Genomic DNA, 22,179 nt, shown 5'->3' with positions numbered 1-22,179 from the left:
CAAATCCAGCAGCAGGGAGGTGAAACCACGGACAGGGAAAAGGTTAAACAACCGCAACGCACCTCAAAGCAGTACTCTTGTCCTAAAATGCTAGAATGGACAGGTTTGATTATGGCGTCTTCATCCAAAACTAGGTCCAAAGCCTCTGCGGCACTGCTAGGAGAAAGGAGGGACTCATGGGAGTGGGATTCTTTGAAGCTCTGCATCAAGCGAGTCCTAGAGAAGAAGAGGAAGATATTGACTTACTTTCAGAATTCAGATGTGATTATGGTGGTGTTTTCACACAATATGAGTCACTGTAGCTCAAACATCCTCATGTGTCACTCCTGCAATTTCAATACAATTTTTTAGATGTGATCCTTTTATAATGAGTTTATGGAAAAAGTAAACCACACCAGATTTTCAGTTCTTGCGTTTTCAGTTTGGTGTATTGACTTTGCTCATGTGACTCATAATGTGTATTAGGAAACGGCCTATACCAGCCCAGCTCGAGGTGTCGTCTGAAAATGCAGATATACCTTTAACTAAACTACAGTAACAAAAACTGAATTTTAAGATCGATATTACCGTCTAGTAATGTAAATTCAAGTGCTGAGAAGCACCTCAGCAGTGTGCACTCTGGTGCAGGTATAAAAACGCAGGGAGGATTATGGCTTGATCATGGAATAACCTTTGAAGAGGGCAGCTCTGTCAAAGAACAGAAAAAGTGGTGGAACTGAACACAGAAATGTGAAAGAAGCCGTCTTTAACAGGCAACAGAACTGGGGGAAAATGGAGCAAGGAAAGGGATTTTGTTGCTTACAGTAATGGGAAAAGGAGGAAACCTAAATATAAACTATTGTTTAACTTGCTGTGTGTGTTACCATCTCAACTAGTGAGTGGGCGCCTGTCCTTTTGGTTTAACTGTAGCTTTTCAGGCTGCAGCAAACAGAGACTGAATGAGAACCATTAAATTGATTTGCTGGCAGACAGACATTAGAGATGTAGAGGGCTATGGGCTGCTCTATAGTCACGACTGGAGGCTCAGTTTAGACTGAATGGTTAAACATTTTATTTTTAAATTCTGTAATTAAAAATAACACTCCTCGCTTTCTAGTTAGACGAGAACTGGAATTAACGGCTGATTCCAAAGATATGGAAATAGATTTCCCAAAATGTCAATCTATTCCTGTAATGTTTTCCAAAACTGGCTTTGAAGAAAAAAAAAAAAAAAAGAGTAAAATACAGTGTTTATAAAATCTTATTAACCAAGCATTTCCTAACCAACAAAATCCTCTAAGGCTCGGTCATTAACCCTTTATATACTCGATGCAAGAAATAAGAGAAATACAGTGATGTTGAATGTTTTTTGAGCTTTAGATGTTGCTGCAGGCCAAAGCAACACTAACCAGCTAGTGAAAACTGAGATTTAGTCTTGCGATTTTTAAAGGTGTATGCCTTCATCTCCTTTTTTTCCTTTTACATATCGTGGTATTGTGTCACTGTTTGTAGGCTTTTGACTGACAAACATTTCTGTACGGTTAAGGTTATATCGCCACATCGAGTGTGTTGTTGTGGCATTTGCATTTTGATGTGGACAGGGATGTTTTAAAAAAGAAGGGGGAAAAATACCCATGTATGTGTGAACATAGCCTTAGTCAGAAAGTGATCAAGCACATTTCTCACAATGGAAGCTTTTCAAAATTAACTTTAAAGTACGACTAGCAAAAAATATGGAGTCTAACTGCACCAAAAGTATGACTCAGCATGTAGTGGTGCTTTGAATGCACATACTTAGCGCAGCATTAGTTACGCAGGTCACACACATTTCATTTGATAGCTGTTATTGCAGTTACTACACATCTGCAAGCCACTTTACAACCCACCTACACCCCAGCTTTTCCTTTCATGTTGTATCTGGCATAATCAATGTCATGTCTGTAGTAACTGATGCCTGGAGTAGCAGTAACTGGTTCATACAGGAGTCTTGCTGCACATTATATACCCTTATGGAAGATCCCAGAGCAGATTCACGCTGCTATAAATATAAATTACTTCAACAGGAAGTAACAATCTTCTGACTATCCTGGTCCTGACTGAATGGATAACGATGCAGTAAAAGGAGAAGAGAAATTTAAGGCTGCATTTTAATGCTGATTAGAAGAGGAGTGAATCATCATGTTAAGGGAGCTGACGGTGCCATCGCAGAACGCAGGACATGGTAAACCGACTTGGCAGCAAAGGCCGAGCAGCTGCGTTGGAAAGCTAGAGTGTGAAGTTGAATGCTGTGGGTTTATTGCAAAGTCAACTTAACACTACTGAGTGAATTAAGCGTGTGTGGGCAGAACGTGGAGCAGGCTGTGAAGGCAGCTGTCTGAGGCAGCGGTGAACGGCTGTGGTTAGAGGGGAAAGGCACGACCGAGGCAGACTTTAACCCCATCGCTGTTTAGCTCCCTCCCTTCATTGCTGCCCCCACAGAAACCCTCAGGTTAATGCAAAACCTGCTTTAACATCTGAACCGGCAATCTGAATTTTAAAAGAGAGGATTTCTACGCGCTTTGCAAAAACGACACACTGATTATTTCTAGGATCGGTCAGCCACACCTGCCCTAAATGCGTCTGTTACAGCATCTCCTGTAGTGAGAGCAAAGTGTAGTGTCAGCATTAGATTTTTACCTTCTCCCCCTCTACATCTTTGCACTTCCCATATGTGCATCGTGACTGGATTGTGTGAGGACTGCATAAAATTTTGATCACAATGCAAGCGAGAATCCATCGGGATGTGACCTCAGTTCAGAATGCAAAACAAGAAAAAGCTGCGGTGAGAGCCTCTAGAGCTGCAAGCTATTGCATCCCGACAAGAAAAATCACACTAGTGTCTCCACTGCAATGCCCAACGGATTTCAACACTACACTCATTTCAGCTCTATTTTCCTGACTTTGTGCTGATGAAAACCAGTGATTCTAATTGTATATACGAGCAGGCTTCTTATAGAGACATCTCAATAAAAAATACATGAGTATGAGTACATATTTAAATAAATGTGCATCTAATTAAGCTGCTATTGTTTAATCTTTTTGTGCAGACATAAAACAAACTGAACTAACAAACCTTTTCCGTGTTGTGATAATACAAGCCGTCACCCCCTATTTATTTTCTGTTCATCTGTAATAAATCGCAGCTCAGAGAGCATCGTTGCAATGATTGGATAGACTGCTCTTCTATTAATATCACTCAAATGAATATCTTTCGTCACTGGCTGAAACCATCTGTGAAGGTATCGCTAAAGGCAGCGTCCTTCTTTCAACGGGGCTCTGCTTTTGTGGCTGATAAGGAGCTACAGTCGGAGCGAAGGCTGTCGTGAGCTCCTCGGAGATTCATACACATTCTGCTTGAGCCACTTGAGGACAAACGTGTCCCTTTAAAAGCACAAAATAGATTTGTGATGAAAGGATTAATGCATATCTCTAATCAGGGTAACACAAATCTTAATGATTGCATATGAGCATGCCATGTGAGTAATAATCCGAAGCACAGGTACGGCTGATTTATAGACACCGGTTAAAGAAACGCCCTAAGAGAAGAAAAGAGCATTTCAATCAATGATAATGGATTTAATATTATCATGCATAGAGACTTATCATAGAATAGCCAAATAATGATGTCAGCATTGATGTAGCCAGTTCAGTGTTTATACACTTTTTGTCACCATTAAAGTTAAAACAGTCCGCTCTTTCCCCCATGTTGCCTAAGCTATATTTGGAAGCTTTAAAGCCAGCGTGCAGACCCATTACTTTTTTCTTTTATTGATCTGTTGTCCTCCATAGGTCTTTTTCACAGCAGACATCACAGCTGGAAAAGTGCAAATACAAAAAAATGAAAATTAATAAGTGGCACACTTGAATAGAAGAGAGTCAAACTTAATTTTACTGGAAATAACACCGACTTCTCCAGCTGTGATAAGTCAGACGTTTGCTGCAAAAAAGGCCCATATAGATTCATCATTTATAGACGAATGGTTCTGGATGAGTGTTCTGACCAGGCGCCTGACAATAAAATGTATTTTCTGTTGGTTAGAGCTTGCTAACATTTTGGCAACTGGTCTTTCATACCAGAGTAAGTAGGGCTGTAACAACAAAATCCCTGAGTTTACTGAAATGAATCAGCTTGTCAGTCGGCTTGTAACAGGCAATCTTAAAACCAGGTACTGACATTAGCAACTCAACAAAAAGAAGAAAAAAACACAGCTTTCAGGGAAAAAGTTAAGAGGTTTTGCCATTGTGATGTAAAGTAGCCACTGAAATAACACACAGAGAACAAAAACAGGATTGTCAGACACCCAAGAAAGAACAGATCTGACTGCTGATAGTTTAGCTCCCAAGCTCAGTGCATAAATGGACTGTATCCACTATCTTAGTGATGGCTATGATGCAGTTGAGCTCGTTATAACCAGGACGTTACTAATTCCACACCTGCTGGCGATATCTGCAGTCTATTTTTTTTCCAGCTTACATCAGCTAGCAGAAAACAATGTAAATGTTTACAGCCTCTGGTTCTTTATATTCAGTTACGGTTTGTCTGTGTATCTTCTGCGTACTTTAACTTCCTTCAGCATTCAAATTCATGCTCTAATCTTTTTTTCTATGTTTTGTTTTTGTCATAAAATCAGTGAAATGGTGAAGCAGTTACTTTCCAGGTACTGCGAGTGCCTTTTGTCTCTAGATTACAGACCATTACCATATCAAAAATTCTCTTTCAAACTGCAGCCTTGGCCTCCTCGGACTTTTTATTATGAATATTGGATGAACTGTGAGCACATCGCCACTCTGAGGTAATAATATTTAAAATCTGGAATGGAGAGCAATGGACAGATCACAAACTGGAAATATATGTTACGATTACTTACCTTTCTTGGTCAGCACTACGAAACCGGGGCAAAATCATCTGTCTGAAGCTGCTGGTCCGGTCAAGTTTGGGCTGACTTTTTGCCCTCTTGATGGAACCCTTCAACCTTCGATTGAGAAAGCTCTAAAGATTTAATAAAAAAAAAAAAGAAACAGGAGGAAAAAGAGTTATGGTTTTACAGTGGGAAGTTTACAGAGGAGCTAGCTACCCTGTGGGGTTTTCTACACAAGCATAAAGCTTACGTCACATACTTGAGCGTGCATTGTACGGTTTTATTGTACTTACCGGCTGTCTGAAAGGCTGTGGGGTTGTATTGGGAGGAGTTTCCATGCTTGACTGTCTTGCAGAGGCAAAACTTGCCCTGCGAGATTGGTCTATGAAGAAAAAGTTCCAAACAAAAGCAGCAAGAATAACAGAGTTAAAAAAAATAAGAAATAGAAAAGACTGAAACCTTTAATAAATGCAGGTGCATAACTTGAACACAATAAATAAATAAATGCTGAGATTTTGTGGGGATATCAGGGATTGAAACCAGTAAGAATTTTGTAATTTTAAACTTACATCTACTTAGTTCTAGCCATTTAAGTTTATCACTTATCATATCTTTAAATTTGGTAGTATTTACATACACATTCAGTTCAATAATTATGTCAACCAATGTTAGGCCAACTCCAGCTAGTACAATCTGGCAGTTGGATTATCACATTTTTACTTTTTTCCAGGCTTAAATATTTTATGTATCAACTCTGCCAAAACAGAGGAAATTTGCTGAGAGTTTAGAGCTCTCAGTGGAAATTAACTGTGTTGGCAAACTACTGTACTCAAGTACGATAGTGAAAGCAACTAGAGGAAAGACGACTTTGATCCTGTAATAATGAGAAAGAAGAAACAAAATACAACAAAACATCAGTAAAGTCCTGCATAATGCTTAATTCAATCAAGCAGTTATGACTTTAATGATTTTTTGTCCTTTTTTCTAACTAATTTTTATCCTTTTATTGTTACATTTTGTTTTATTCTCTCTGAGGTCACAACACAGTTAGTTTTCCATTAGTTAGAAACGTTTTACTGCTTTCACAACAAACTTCCTACTCATAGCTTGCGTCATTACCTTGCAGCTGCCACTTCAGTCCCATAAAGAAAGGAAAACATCATCAGAAAACACTGACAGAACACACATTATTAGCAGGCCAGATACCAGCACAGAGAAGTTCAAGCTGAAGAACACCAGCAACAAGAACATACATCTACAGCCCCCCGAGAAAAACACAAAAAACAACACAGTGTCTGAAAAACAACTGCATGCCCAAACAGATATTCGTCATCAGAAGGGAAAACTTTTTATATCTAATGCCAGTGGAAAATGACGCAAAAAAAAGAAAAAGAAACCCTGATGTGAGAACTATATTCGGAGGAAGACCCACACTCTGATGAGTCATCTTGAAACCCATGGTCTTGGTTTGACTTTAGGCTAGTAGCAACTGAGGAAACATGGTGATGGATCTATAAAAGTATATGCATCTATCTTTGAGGCTTTCTCTGCACGAGTGTGTGTGTGTCTATGTGGTGACCTGGAAGACAATTCCAGCGCTGAGGAGCGTGAGGATCACAGAGTACGAATATATCCATCCCACATTATCCCCATCTTTAAATATGAGCGACAGAAATCTGAGGTATTCATTAGCTGTTCAATTTCCTCAAACACCAAGTTAAAATAGTAACTGTGGGAAAAGCTGGAACACTGAGCTCACATAACACAGAATCAGTAACCAGTTTGCTGGATTTCATCAGACGGCAAGGCCAAAATGTTTCCGTGTTTGCTGACACGGTCAGATTAAACTGGTCAAATTAAGATGCATCAACCGTTTCCTTTACTTACGTGCAACTAATACCAGTTTACCTTTGGGACTATATGGAACTATATGATATTGGTTTTAGCACCACAGATAAATGCACCCTCTCCAGAGATTATAATTAATGATATAACACCTTACCACCCACCATAAAATGTGACGCAGCATTAAAAAAAAAGCCAGTCAAGGACACAGATCGAGAATCCCAGCTGTGCACAAAAACAGCCAAGCAACGAGGCAATCAAGAACAACCAGACTTTCCAATATTTCCTCTATTTGCTCTTTCTTTTACTGACTGCAGAATCTCAATCAAATCACATCTATAGTCTGAAAAAAGTGGGTTATTGAACAGTTTCTGATACATAAACTGGAAATAAACAACAATCCAGTGAAATTTCCATCTTTAGCCTGTGAGGATAACAGTGTGTGGATTGTGATAGGCTACTGGTTTTACAATAAACCATCAGAGTTTTTAAATAAGAGGCTAAATCATTTATAAATGTATTATAAGTGGCTGTCTATTTACATCATTACTAACCAAAATTCAAGGAATGGACACAGTCTGACATCTACGAGTTAAAAAGACTTAAATCTGTTTTTTGCATGTTGTCAAACTCAATTTATATTGTGGGCACATATAGTCCACTTTGATCTTAAGCACTAAGTACACTAGCGTGTGGGTGGAGTCTTTAACAACAGAAAAAGCTGTAAAACATGAAAATAGTTAAAAGTTCAAAATCTATGCACTTCTTCGCATTTCCCAAATCCTTCAGGCATGCCAGAGTCTTTGCCAGGCTGATTCTGGCTCCTGGACCTTATGTTTGGCACCCTGATCTGGATGTTTTGACATAAAAAAGTAAAGGAACAAACAGTTTGGATCTTAGCTGGCTTTTTCGGTGCTGCGTAACCTAGCTAGTACCTAGCTGTTCCTGTAACAAATTTTCTATAGTTAACATGATAATGTCACCATCTTTAATTCCTTTGGCCACTGTAATCATATATAGAAAATCTAATGTCTTGACCGCCCTATCTGTAAGTTAAATATCAGGCAATGGCCTATAACTGGTTAGCTTTAGCTAAAAGAAATAAAACAAGGTCGCTCTATTCAAAGGTTACAGGCCATAGCTAGAAAATACTCTTGAACATAACCCTCAATATAAACCACAACATTCAGTTTTTAAAATCTAAACATATTACTTAATCTATATTTTGTTAATCTGATCCTAAAATGTACCTTCCCCAACTTCCCTAACATCTCCAAAGCTATTTTAAGGCAGAATAAAGCTAGCATGTTTCCCTCTCTCTGAGTCAAGCAGATGCTAATCACCTCCTGGCTATTCCAACAGTCACACCATACATATGATATCACTTTATATATATAGTCTTCAGATAATAGGCTGCTTGTGTACCTTTATCTTATGTGCAAACCTTTGGGAGCACAATCTATATTTAGCCTTTCCTCATGTCCCCAAGAATGAAGGTTTTTCTTAACAAAAAAAAAAAAAAAAAAAAAAAAAAAAAAAAAGCAATCACATTTTCAGCTACACACTGTTCAGCCTTTCACAAGTGGGAATGAGCCATGTCAAAAGCTACAATACGGCCCTCAAGTGAGCCCAGGTTGTACAATACAGTCATATTCCTTTTTATATGCATGCATTCTTTTAAGCTAGCTTCAGAGCGTCCATATGTTTCACAGCGCATAAGGAAACGTGATCGTGTTTCATGTTCACAGTCACTCTGCTGTTCTATTTTTGTCTCTGATTGATCTGCTGGAGGATTTTATTTATTTATTTATTTTTCCTTTAGAAGTTACCCATTACCCACGGGAGCCCTTTTTTTCTTCCCTTTGCAATGCAGAATCAAGACACTCTGTCATCCTATGATTTCCTCACTCCCAAAGCCTCTAAATAGGCGACTCTCCAGGTTCTATTCTGAATCCCAGCTAATTGTTTGGTATCCATGGAAACAACTCCAAGGGCTTCTACTTGAACTGCAGAAGATACGGGCACACAACTGCACAGCAAAGATGATGAAACACACCAACACGCAGCACAACGCATCTGTTTCTCCCGACAGACGCGTGAGAAAAATGCTCGGACCCGTCGGCCCGACCACGAGGGATGGGCGGGAGCGGATATCTTCCTCGATCGTTGTGGGGCCGAATCCCAACTCTGCCTCGCGTCTCAGCGCGAGAGCAAATGGATCAAATGACCAAGCAGACAAATATTTAGGTTGTGTTTTCACCTGCCACTGAGAAAGTCACCTGCAGCATGCAGTGATCTAAGGAAACGTGACATATCAGAACACATGGATGCGTTCGCATTGGCTATTCTGAATGTAAATTGCTGTCAGGACGGAGTGTGTGGGTGGCAACAGCCTCTAGCTAACTGTGATACAGAGAGAGAGAAAACAGAAAGAGGAAGACTGCGAGTGGGTGTTGGAGAAACATACTCAACCTTTAGCATGTATATCTCTATTAATACATATCTGGAAACTTTGCTTTTTTAGAATAATTTGAATAAAAATCATTTTCAGGTGATAATCCCCCCCTCAATCAGGTGTGAAAGCTGATGTATATAATAATGAGTTATCCTTGAAACTGACTAATCACGACAGCAATTGAACAATTGTGACTTTTCTGCAGATGTCTACAAAAAAAACAAAAACACACTTGTGAAATCTACCAAAAATACCAATAACCCACCAGTTAATCCACCAAATCAGCATTAGCTGAAACAATGATGCCGTCACAACGGGCAACCTCACTAATCCTGCGTCTCATGCCACCTTACATAATAGGACACTTCAAAAAACACTGGACCTAGCATTACTGGTGCTCAACAAGACTGAGGGGCTGCAGCCATGCCAGAGCCTCTAATTCTCCACAGAAGGTGATTTGAGGTAAACACTAACATTAGCACGCTTTCACTCATAATGACAATGCTATCTTGTCAGATGTTTGCATCCTAGGATGATAATATTAGCTATAATGAGCACTCTAATTAGACACTAGACAACTGTTTTCCCCTCACTGAATCTGTTTTCTTGCTTTTAGCCTAAATAGAGGATGGGATGCACACACACACACACACACACACACACACACACACACACACACACACACACAACTTACTCGCTGCTAATTAGAGCTAACTCCAACATACAGTGAAGCTCATTAGTTTTAAAGGTATTTGGTCATAAACCTTTCTATTTCTGATGATGATACCTGCATGAAAAGTTAGGGGGCTGTCAAAGTTTAGTAAAAAAAAAAAAGTAAAAGTAGAAAAAAGAAAATTCAGAGGATCACCAAAGGCAGCTGCAGTAATTACAGTCTGTGGAGCTCAAATCTTCACAGCAATCAGTGTAATGAGAGGCATAGCGCTAGCATGTTAGCTGAAGGCTGGTATCAGATCTGCGCAGGTACGCTGAGATGAGGTATTCAATCAGTATCAAGCATCGAGTCTTTACCTAAAATAATACCATAATTAGTTCCTGGTTTTTGGCTGTAATCAAACAAAAATAGACAAAAAAAGCTGGTCCTAAGACTCAACGTGAGCAGGTTTTCACACATATTATAAAAGCTGTTAATAGCCCCTCGCAGTTTCATTCGTTCATAATGTTATTTTAGAGTTTGTGTCTCTGAAGCGCACAACTATGACTCAAAAATACATAAATAAACAAGTAAAAGTATGGCTCAAAGTCCCACAGACCATAGCAGAGGAAAATGTAGGTTTCAGGGTTATTTAGTCGAATGTAAACACAATACAGAAAACATATTGTGCTCCATTTATGTAGGTTAAATAAAGTCAATAGGTTTATAAAACGGAGTCCTCTTTGTTATATATTTTTTTAAAAATTAGTGTATTTAATATCAAGTTTAAGACAATTAAAGTGCTTTTGATCTTAACACCTTTCTATAGTTTCTCCCTCTGACGGGAGAGAGTACATAATCGCTTCTGTTCGTTTGTTTGTTAGCACTCCCCACTATTTTTTTTTAACTTCACAACAATATACCAGGCCTTAGGGGACATGAGTACCTAGGTTGGCTAAGCTTGACCTTCATTGTTAGCACCTAATGAAGGTCACCTTGAAAAAAGCATTTCTAGAAACCATATCGAGTAATATGTCATATGAAAGGGCATGGAGAAAGCTGTGCAACACACTTTTTGTTTTTTCAATATGACGCCCTACAGCGTCACAATGTCAGCATAACAGGCCACAGTCGGCATGCTGTAATAAAAACATCATAAAATAGTTTAGTATAGCTCTTGGCCTTCAGGGGAAGTTGCTCTCTCTCTCTTGTTACTGTTGTTTTCAAGCAGGATAAAAATCCACATTTATGCTGCTACGTTAGACGACGTTTGAGGCCTACGTCTTTCCACGATGTCGGCGGTGCCGTCCGGTTTGTCCCGGAGTGACGGTGTTTTCAGTTCGCACGCACCAAATCTCGTTATGTGTGGTCTGGAGCATATGACAACAAGGAGCCTCCGGTGACTCACAGACCGGGCCTGCTGGGGCAGATGTCGTTTTCATGTCATATGGAAGTCTCCGTAATTGCCATATTCCAACGAGTAAATACTGCCATGTCAACAACCAACCCGTGATTATCCCATGGGAAGTTGCTCTTTTTATGACAGCTCCGAGTACCCATAACACAAGCCAAACTGTCAAGGTAGCCACAGTTAATCCTACCCTAATGGTAATGTGACAATAGGCTCAGCAAACTATGGATTAAGATTTTATCACTGTCTATTAAGTTCAAGTGAATAGAAGTTTTGTACATTTAATAACTTATAATAACCAAATATATGTTTTACAATGTCTGACAGTTAACCCTTTAGATAGGTCATGACTTTCACTATCATAAGCAATGAAATGGTTCAGATTGTCTATAATATGATACACAACTTCATAATTCAGTGAAACAGCTGGCTGGTATTTTATTACAGGGCTGTGGTTGAGCATGCTGATTGGCTGAGGTCTTTCTGTGTGGCGTTTCTATGTTCTCCCTGCGCCTGTGTGGGTGCCTCCTCCCTAAGACGTGCATGACAGGTGAACTTGTGATTCTGTACTGGCCGTAGGTGGGGATGTGAGAGCGTGCGCTTGCCTGTCATTCTGAGTTAGCCCTTCAGGGAGTGTCCTGGCTCTGTGACAGCTGGGACAGGCTCCAAGGAAGAAACAGTCTGGATGTCGTTGCATGTCCCGTACATCTATATGCATATTGGATTTTCCAGCTACATCAGTGATAACTGTCTTTAATCCAGCTTACAGTGAGATTTGCACATACATACATATTTGCAAAGACCTGAGACATAGATCTGGACCTTCAATTGAGCCATGTACTGTTCACCAAAGCCTCATCAGACATGGTCTCAGTGGAACGATGGCTGTGAAGAAGCCATTCTTAAAGAAGGGAAACCAGGAAAAAAGGCTGAGGTGTGCCAACAACTGGACTGAAAATCAATGAGAACAGGTCTGATGGAGTGGTTCAAATCTACATCAATACAAACAGAAGAGCTCAGAAAAGGCGCAACAATGAGCGTCTACAGCCCTGTGTAAAAAGGTGGAGGCTCTGTCATGGTTTGGGACTGCATTTAAGCCAGTGGTGTTGGGGATCTTATTAAAATTGACGGCACCCAGAAAAGTGCCGTCAGATTTTGATCCAACATGCAGATCAAAATCTCCCCAGAGCCTGAACCTCAGGATTATTGAAGCAGTGTGGGACCATCGTGATTGAGAACAGAACAAAAGGCAGCCAAAACCCAAAGAAGAGCTTTGAATGTCCTTCAAGAAGCATGAAGAACTATTTCTGAAGACTACTTGAAGAAATTACAGGAAAGCTGTCTGAGAGAGTTCAGGCTGTGTTGAAGAATAAAGAAATGCAAAATATAAAGAAATGAGGGTTGGCTCAAGATCTTGTACAGTACTCTAGAACATCGTCAACCTGACTTCACAAAAAAATAATTCTTCCATTTCAATTTCGGTGGTATGATATATAAATTAGTGCTGTCAGCGTTAATCTGGTTAAAATGACGCGTTAACGCGGCAAATCTCCGTTAGCGAGTTAAGGCGGATCGCCCCGTGCGTGGGGCTGCACGGGGCATTAACGTCATATTAACGAGATTAACGCTGACAGCACTAATATAAATAAAAATGATACATTTTTTAAAAATGATCTTGTATCGTTACATCAATTATCCTAAAAATATAACGTGAGAAATTTTTAGACCACGACGCTTAGAAATTTGTTATGAAAGATTTTAGAAATGTTTTTAAAAATACAAACTTTTTTTAAAAAATGTATTCAAATGTTCAGCTGGTGAAATGCATCTCCCTCATTACAGTTTAGGGCAAGGGTTTGTGATTCTAGTGAGAAAACAACATTCTAGTGCAATTAAGTCAAGTTTTCTTTGTTTAAACTAGTAAAACTGGTCAAATATAAACTAAAAAGGATTAAAATCACATTTTAAACATGCAGCCTGTTTAAAGTGAGTAATTTAAGAACGAGTTAAAGTGTTGATGTATCTGAGATTCTCTCTGCGCCTGTATGATGAAAGTAAACGCAACTTTGATCGTGATGGCAGAAAAACTTCACTTTGTTTTTTAATCACTTCATTACACTCTTGTTTCAAGTCTCAGACTATAGTGTTTATTCCAGGAGTATTTATGGCTTTTTCCAGAAAAAATAGGCAAAAATAGGCAAGTGAGAAATGTATTTTAATTTATTGTGTGTTCATTAGTATGAACTGACTCTTCAGAGCCAGTGTTTAACTCCTAAACACCAAGTACCACACATGGCCATTGTGAATTCGAGCAGCGTCACAGGTGCTGAAAAGCAAACACAGGCGGTTTAATGAGCGTAGAAAGTTAAGGCCATTCATTTACAGCAAGCTGTCCAAACAATCATCCCGCATGACTGACAGGAGCAAAACCTCGCAGCATCAACTCCGTGGCTCTTTGACAGCCCGGCAGCATTGCCCCGGGAGGTTTGACACGGTTTAAGTGTGAGCAGTGATTTACCAAACACAGAATGACACGTGAGATGGCGAGCGCAGAGAGGCACAAACTGCTGGCATTTAGAGAATCAGATACTTAAGTATTAAGTCCTGAAGTGCCCGCTGCACTTAAATGTGAAGTGAGAAAACATTAGGGCTGTTTAAGAGACTTAAAAACCCTTTCGAGCGAAGACCCAAAGATGACGGTCTTACTAGCTCGGTTTCATGAGCCCAGCACGTACGCCCAAAATACCGAGATGCTTTAAATTCAACACGCCTCACAAAAATGTGGACAGCTGGCTTTATCCTAAGTAGAAAAGCGACACCTCTGACTCCTCGGAGCCACTCTGCTTCTAAGTTTAGAAGCAGCACTGTAATCAAGGAGAAGTAAAACGCACAGAAGAGCTGCAGGATGAGAGAGGAGAGGTGGGTGGAGGACTTGAGGAAGCAGGGGCAGTGTGGGAGCGAGGGAGCCACGGGGAAGAACCTGGGATCGGCTTGAAAACTGGCAGATATTTCTAGAGAAACACGAAGAAAGCGTCTCTGAGTATTCTGCAGTGTAACCACTACTTCTGAAGGCCAAGACAGTACTGTATAGAAATGGCCTCTGAGCGGAGGAAGGCACAAGAACAGTAACCCGAATAAACAATCTAAAGTTGCTCTCCATCACGTGTGTGTGTGTGTGTGTGTGTGTGTGTGTGTGTGTGTGTGTGTGTGTGTGTGTGTGTGTGTGTGTGTGTGTGTGTGTGTGTGTGTGTGTGTGAACTAGCCAGGGGAAGTGTGGCCTAGTTACCATAGGAACATGTTCGCAGCTTGTGCACTGCTCTCTATCCAACTACCTCCGTTTTTGCTAATGTATTTAGAAGCTTTAATGCTATGCTTGTAGATGAGCAGATCCAAATTAAAGAGCGAGAACGAAGATCAAGAAGCAACGTGGACACCGCTTTTGATATATTTGATTTTAGATATTTTATTATTTCGCAAAATCAAAAATGAGGCGATTCTCAAAAAACATCCCCCCTACAGTCGCCTCTGACCGCCCCTTGTTTGTTTTGTTCCTAACACATGTTTTTGTGTAGGCCTTAATGTCGAAAGCAAAGACAACAGCTTTACACACTGCGCCGACTGATAAAATGATTTCTCTCCCCGTCCCTGAAGGGAGAAGAAATGACTGCTTTCATCTGGGGAGGTAAAGGGAGCACAGTGAGGAGGAAGGAGGAATGAATCAAAGCCGGAGTAAAAAGGCAAATGGCGCTATCAAACCTAGAGGATGTCAAAATAAAACTCGGAGCGCGGCTCAGACGGTGAGTGACGCTCCAGTGGAGGATCGAGTGGTAAAGAAAAAAAACATCCTCAATGTGCTGAGGTACTTTTGTAAATCTTTATAATCCTGAAAAGGATTGGGAAACCATGGCAGAGGAGGGAAAAGGAAAAAAAAGCAGGGCGGCACATCTGAGGCTAGTGCATGTTAAACCCTTCATTAACCACTAGCAACAGCAGTGTTGATGCATTTCAGAGAGAACAGAAGACTAAGGGGGAGGAGGGGGGACATAGAAAAACATATATAACAGATAAAAACCTTACTGGACCATGACAGACTGGAGAAGAGGCTAAGAAATGACAATACGCAAAGCTGACGACGGAGAAAAAGGAGACTTTGACTGGGTCTCGGCTAAACTGACTCACTTGGGGTTAAAACTCCAGGTCCACCACCACAGCAAGCCTCCGCTTGACCAACCAACCCAAACTGACTCTGATGGGGCAGCCACGTCTTTGAAGATGTGTCCATGCAGCTATATGGCACAGACACAAGTAGAGTTTTCTCTTTAGTTTTTGACATCAGTGAACTAACAATCCCCCAGCCCCCCAAAAAACACAACAATGACAAAAAGTTTTAAAAACAACCAGAGGAAAAAACGTGAACCCGTTATTGTGCCTGAAAATAACGGTAAAGCAACGTTAATAGAGAGAATGTGTCAAACTGTACAAATCAAATAAAGAGAAATGTAATTTTATAGATAGTAGTAAACAGCGCTGAACGTGGAGTTGAAATGACTTTTTACTGTGCAGTAGGTGGAATCGTTCTTCATCTGCATGGTGTGAATGTCTTTGAGGTTTCTGTAGATAAAATGTTGCTGTAGATAAACAGCAGTGGGAACTTATCTTTCAGGAAAAAAAGAAAAAAAAAACAGATGTTTAGCTGTATGACTCAAATGCAATAATATGAGAGTTACCATCTGGGGCTGCTGCGGAGCATGCGAACACACAAACTTGTCCATGTCATTAAAAAGATATCAGTTTTTGGGCTGCAAAGCACGGCATGAGCTTCTTCATCCACCCCATCAGATCTGGTATTTTTTTTAGATTTGCAAGCTAAATGTCACGATGCTGCAGAGCCACAAGCAGCTACCATGATTAATTGATAAGCGTTCCTACAGACATGGATCCCCTCCAGGTGTGGTGGAAGAAGTATAAAAATAACCTGCTTTGAATGATGATTTGTTTCTGATATGATTTCTCCAACAAAAAGTTCAATTTCCTGCTTTTAAATTCCCTAAAAGGACATTTACAGTAGCTGCCTCTTAAAGAAAAAAAATCAAGTATCAATGAATATGCTGATGTGCTTTTTTGTTTTATTTAAAAGGTTAAAAACACTGGATACAATACATCATATTTTCAGTATTTAACAAATGAAGGCTTCAGATTTTCGCATCACACTCAATTTAAGATGCTTACCGGAGCAGGGGTGACCTCCAAATTACACCGAGAAAAAAGCTTAAACACACAATTTTAGCTGAACCCACCTTAAGCAGATGAATGTGAAAGAAAAAAAACCCCTGAAGCTATACTTTTCTGTACAGTGACAGTTTATCATCCAAGAGCAAAAAAAGTGAGTGGATGGGGTTTGCCCACATTTTTTTTTTTTTTTTAAATTCCTGGTTCTTAAAATAAAACTCACATTACAGGCGAGATTTTTGCAGTCATTTTGAAAGTTTTAAATAAATATTCTATGACATCAGGAGAGTCCTAATCATGGCATCTGACTGATTCCTAAAATGCAGCTGTATGAGATGCTAACAGGGTAGACTGCCCACAGAAATCTGAGGTGGGTTATGGCTTAAGTTACACTAGAGCAAAAATAGAATGGCAACCAAAAATAAATCTCTGGTTCTTTAGTGATTGCGTTGCATTTTTTCTACATTCGGCACCCAGTTGCATGCAGTTGCAGTTACTAACGGATCACCGTGCAACACCCTCGATCCCTGGGCGACCACGTTGGATTGCAAGGTGAGGCAACCTGTTTCTGAATAATTTCGGTCTGACTGCAATCACTCTCAGATTGCAGATAATCACCGTCTAATCTATAAGCACAGACCTTTCTCACTCACTGTGTTTATACACCTCTCTGCATTTAATTATCAGTTATTATTAATCTCTGGCTCTCTTTCACAGCATGTCCTCAACGCCAACCGGTCACAGCAGATGGCCGCCCCTCCCTGAGCCTGGTTCTGCTGGAGGTTTCTTCTTGTTAAAAGGGAGTTTTTCCTTCCCACTGTCGCCAAAGCGCTTGCTTATAGGGGGTCATATGATTGTTGGGGTTCTTTATGTTTTCTCTGTACTATTTATAGGGTCTACCATACAATATAAAACACCTTGAGGCAACTATTGTTGTGATTTGGCGCTATATAAATAAAACTGACTTGAATAGGTTGGCAATGTGTTGCAATCAATGTGAGTCAGTGTGAGCCGATGAGCACGATTCGTCTGTGCAATAGGGGACAAAACTGGTTGCCAGCTGATTGTGTTCTGGATAGATTCCTGTATAAAAACAATGTTGCTGAGCAGCTGTATCATTTCACAGCTACTTCATGTGTTTCTACAGGAATTTCTACATTTCTGTTTCAAATCTTCACCAAGTTATTTACCCCATTATGACAAACAGATTGCATATAATTGCCAACTTGACCTTATTCAACTGCAAATTGAAAGCAGACTGAGTCCATCTCATTGCTATTTCATTCCCAGCCTTGATGCCCAAAGTCACTTTGAAGACTGGTCGCAGACTGATCAACGTCTTCAGAGCAACCATTGCAAAGGCAACAATATTGCAAGCTGATTGCACACGGTCGCAATAAGTTGTCGTGCCGCAGTTTCCAACTACTGTTTCCCCTAGTGTGACTGTGGCATGCCTCCAGTGGCTGTAAGAGAAGAGATTAAGAGGAGAAAAATGTGGGGACAGAGTTGAGGGCAGTTCTGCGAGAGCAAACTGATGAGTATTATAAGGTATTACGTTGTCAGACCGTGTTAAGTTGGAGGAGAGGCTCAGGATAGGAAAGAATTACCAGAACCACAAAAAATATCTCCTCTTTTTTCTGTTAGCTGGCTGAAAAAAAAGAAGAGGATGGGAAATAAATCCATGGCCTGAGGCAAAAGAAAACAATTTGAGAAAATTGCAGGACAGGATCTCATTGACAAGACTCCCTCTTTTTTTTTTCAGAGAACATTCAGCTAGACTGTCAAAGCCTTTCTGTCCTTGGCAGCAAGAAGAAGCCCCCTCTGTGCATTGCATTGAAGATGGCTGAAGAACAGCAGAATTACGACGGAAACTTGGTACTGGAGCAGAATCGGCTCTTTGCCGGCTGTCGGGCTCCCGGCTGACAACTGTGACAGAGTGGCAAGGAGTCCAGATTCTCAACAGTTCATGAGAAATTGAGAAAGATTAATAGATGTCCGTGATTCACGCCTTTCTATTTCAGCTAAACTAACAAAATAATTTCTGGAGGAGATGTAGGAGATAGGCGTTTCTTATGAAGATACCCATTTCATATGGAGGAGGATGAGGAAATCCTGCGAGGGACAATGAATCAGACTGAGCCAAACTTATCTTGTTCCATCAAGTGTGCAGCCTTAGACATTTCATTAACTGAAGCACTGCTGTCTCCACTACATTATGCTTTTTGGTTAGGATGGGGAACGGTTTAAAAAGAGCCTGAGCGCAGAGACGGTGTGACATAATGGACCATGAAGATGGTGGTCATTCACTGTCCCAACATCAATCTGTTGCCAGTAGAGATGGAGGAATACCAGCAATAAATGAAATCACTCATGCATAGTTTGGCAAATCATCTATTGCTCCCAACTACACATACTGAACCCAGTACAAAGTCCAGTAAAACTGGGACACTTGCTGGCAAATGCCATTTTGGCCTAATAATAGATATTCACTAACACCAATGCTGTTATGTAACGAAACGAAACCTTGCCAGAGTTCTTGTTGTCATAGTAAACTGACTACCTGACAGGGCTAAAATAACCGAGTTTAATGATTTTGTTTTTTTGTATCTTTTAAAAAAAATAAAGACTGAGCTCTTTAATCTATCATTATGGATAACCTGCATCCCCTCCACAGTCCATGCAGGTGTTCAATGTGCAACACCCACAGATAGCTCATTAAGAAACTACAGGTGTCAGTGAAATTAGTGCAAGCAAAGTCTTACTCTGAAGTAGCTGACTGCCAAGAGAGAGCAGCAGGTTTGTGCGTTCATTAAGATGGAAGTTCCCCTGAAAATAAAGTAAATTAATGAATCTTGTTTTTCTTAGCGTGGGGCACAAAGTGTTGAATGCAGCTGAGATACATTAGTATATAAAAATCTCTAAAAACATGAGCTACGACAATTTAAACACTTATGAATAGTTTTTTTCTGCATTACACATTATGAAGGATTTTCTTTCTACCAATCAGGAGGCTTCCTGGGCAAAATTACTGTCATATTTCAGTCTTGTTCCCTACAAACAACATAGCAGACACTGAGAAGTTTGTACGTGCAAACCATAGACTGTATACAAAAGATGGACACGGTCTCTGTGAAGTGAAGCCAGCAGGGGGAGACTCAGCTGGTTATATAGAAGTCAATGGGAATAGAACCTTTTGTCTCTCTTGATCTTCGACTACAGTAAATATTTTTCCAGTGAGCGCACTGGCTCAGTTGGCACTTTTACCTATTAATGAATAAACATGATGTTCTTCTGCTACAAACAATGCCTCTATTAGAGTGGAGGATAAAGCAGTGCATGCTTTAGGGCTTGTGAATGACAAGTTGCTACCAAATTAGCATGGAGCGTTTCTCCAATTTCTCAGCCAGATCCACCACTCACTCCTCGTGTTCATAACACCAGGGTAGTGATGGCAAAAATGCTCAGCCTCAGCATCACGACAGGTCACTAACAACCAGGAGGCAACACTGAGCTTTTATATACAGTCTGTGGTGGCACAATAAGTGGGTACTGGGGATACTGACAGCATGTTGCTAATTTAGAAGGTGGTGTATTACATGTAGCGCTTTAGCCTTAGCTTATATTTTGAGTGATCCTTAACCGCTGCGAATACTGGCGGTTAGGGACCACAACCGCCCGTGAATACCTGAAATACGCAAATACTTGAGACCCCCCTCAAAAACACTTAAAAACACCAAACATACCTTAAACTACCGTCTTAATGAAAATAATTGGCGAATATTTTAGATATGCTCTATGAAAAAATCCACAAATAGGAACATTTTCTGCGAATTTTCACTAAGTCAAACCAGAGGATGAGGGCGACACGTTTTTGGGGGGAGGGGTTTACAGTCATTTACTTTGTTTGGTGTAAAATCACCTGAACAGCTTCAATATTTTGAGAATAATTTCTAACAATAAACTGAAAAAGCAAAAATACACACATATACAGCACCAGGTTTTTGTGCAAAACTGTTTTACATCAGTGTGTGCTGATGTCACACCTTGGCTGAACCCTTTACAGGTCAGGCATCCTGTAAAGCATGACCTTAAAAACGAGTTCAGTGAGACAGGCTGAACCAGGACACCTGCCTGCTGTGTGCAGGTCTGCTGAGTTTCACTTCTGTATGAACAGCTGGTGCAGACCCTCCTGTCTATGCTGTAGATATGCAGGCTGTGAGGTGGGCTAGCATCACCAGCTGTCACTAACACTAGGTGAATACTTCACAAGGAGATCAATGAAATACTGTGCATTCACACAGATCCCTAAGTTCCACAACATGACATTTGCCATCTGTCCACACTTGAGAATAACACTTACCCAAAATTATAGGACTTCCTTAAGAAGAAATCTTAGTTACATCTGTGGATGCAGACTGTATCCGATGGGCTTTCCAGGGCACTTGGGAGTGGGGGAGTGGGAGGCTGAGGTTGCAGGTTTACTTTCTTTTTGGGATGAAGGTAGAATCAGTTTGTGCAGACCTGAGAGACGGTTTCCAAATGAAAGCCCGATGCTGTCCTCTTTGAGAGAGAGTTGTGTTTTAATCATGAGGCCAACTGGCAGAGCTCCTCTTGTCCCTCACCTGTGCTGCAATGTGTCCATACGTGCTTCTGTCCAGAGCGAAGGCTTGGGGGGGAAACGTGAAGCCGACTGTCATAGGGATCCCTTCAACTTCAGCTCAGTCCACCACTGAAGCCAAATCCTGCCCCTCAGCAGCGGCTCCGGTGTGCGGCTCGGCAGCTCTCATCTGCTTCTCCTCCCTCTCTTCTCCCTTTGCTGCTCCCTGTCCTCCAACTCTATTACAATCCAGAAACTGTGATGTGATAAGAATGCGGCTTCCTCGGTAATAAAGACAATCTCTCCTGGGGACCGTTTTTGTCATCTTAATTGTTTGTCCCGGGCGCATGTGACTCCAAACAGCCCCTGCGTCGCGGTTTTTTTTTTATTTTTATTTATTTATTTATTTTTCAAATCTGTGGATAACATGAACTCCTGTTAACGCAATTGTGTCTGCCGATCAACACAGCCAATTATTTCATCATTTTTCGCTTGTATTTACGTTAAAAACGGCGGATTGATTACGGTTAAAGCCACGGAGGTCTGCGCATCACTTACATTTAAAAGAATGATTATTAAGGTTGATGTCTGTGGGGCTATGCCAACTCTAAGCAGCAGCAACAACCACGGCGCTGCACATTGCGCGCACTAAAAGCAAAAAAAACGCACAGAAGCATTAAAATAAATATCCTGGCGTATTTACAGGCGAGATCACTGAAATGTGTAGCAGCACTGGAACAAAATCTGATTCATGCACATTGTTTCTGGCGTGCTCCATGTTTCTAGCTAATCTTGGAAAGCGTCTGTAGTTAACCCTGCGTGGCTCAGCGACGTCCCCATAATCCAGAAATTGATTACGAGGAGGAGGAGGAAAAAATGAGGGGGAATCCGGTACCAAATTGACGCGGTGTCCTTTGCGCTCCTGCAGTCCGTCAGCCCCTAATTGTAATTTAACGCCAGTGCGCGTAAAAAGGTGCTCGGTAAACGGAGGAGTCTCTCCCCCGAGGGCGGAGATAGAGCGTAAGATAGGCATACAGCGAAACCACCGCCTCCAGAGGCAGCAGAGTCCGCCCTGCGCTGCACCATCTCTGGAGTTTGCAATCGCCACAAAAC

The 22,179-nt window shown here is 40.8% G+C and overlaps 1 protein-coding gene across 5 annotated transcripts in view; it reads right to left on the bottom strand.

The window, feature by feature from the left end:
* The window catches only part of LOC116322715 (ras/Rap GTPase-activating protein SynGAP-like), a 54,532-nt gene extending 32,553 nt beyond the window's left edge, over window positions 1-21,979 (bottom strand). For all 5 annotated transcript variants that reach the window (XM_039605162.1, XM_039605166.1, XM_039605163.1 and 2 more), the window contains exons 1-4: window positions 20,830-21,979; window positions 5,171-5,259; window positions 4,887-5,008; window positions 63-216 (exon numbers count right to left, since the gene is read on the bottom strand). In XM_039605162.1, the coding sequence (XP_039461096.1) occupies window positions 63-216; window positions 4,887-5,008; window positions 5,171-5,215 (321 nt within the window). In that variant the 5' untranslated portion in view covers window positions 5,216-5,259; window positions 20,830-21,979. The remainder of the gene's footprint in view (window positions 1-62; window positions 217-4,886; window positions 5,009-5,170; window positions 5,260-20,829) is intronic.
* Window positions 21,980-22,179: the final 200 nt, after the last annotated feature.

This window comes from Oreochromis aureus, linkage group 22 (assembly GCF_013358895.1).
Source record: "Oreochromis aureus strain Israel breed Guangdong linkage group 22, ZZ_aureus, whole genome shotgun sequence".
Lineage (NCBI taxonomy): Eukaryota > Metazoa > Chordata > Actinopteri > Cichliformes > Cichlidae > Oreochromis > Oreochromis aureus.
This window is presented reverse-complemented; position numbering and strand designations above follow the sequence as displayed.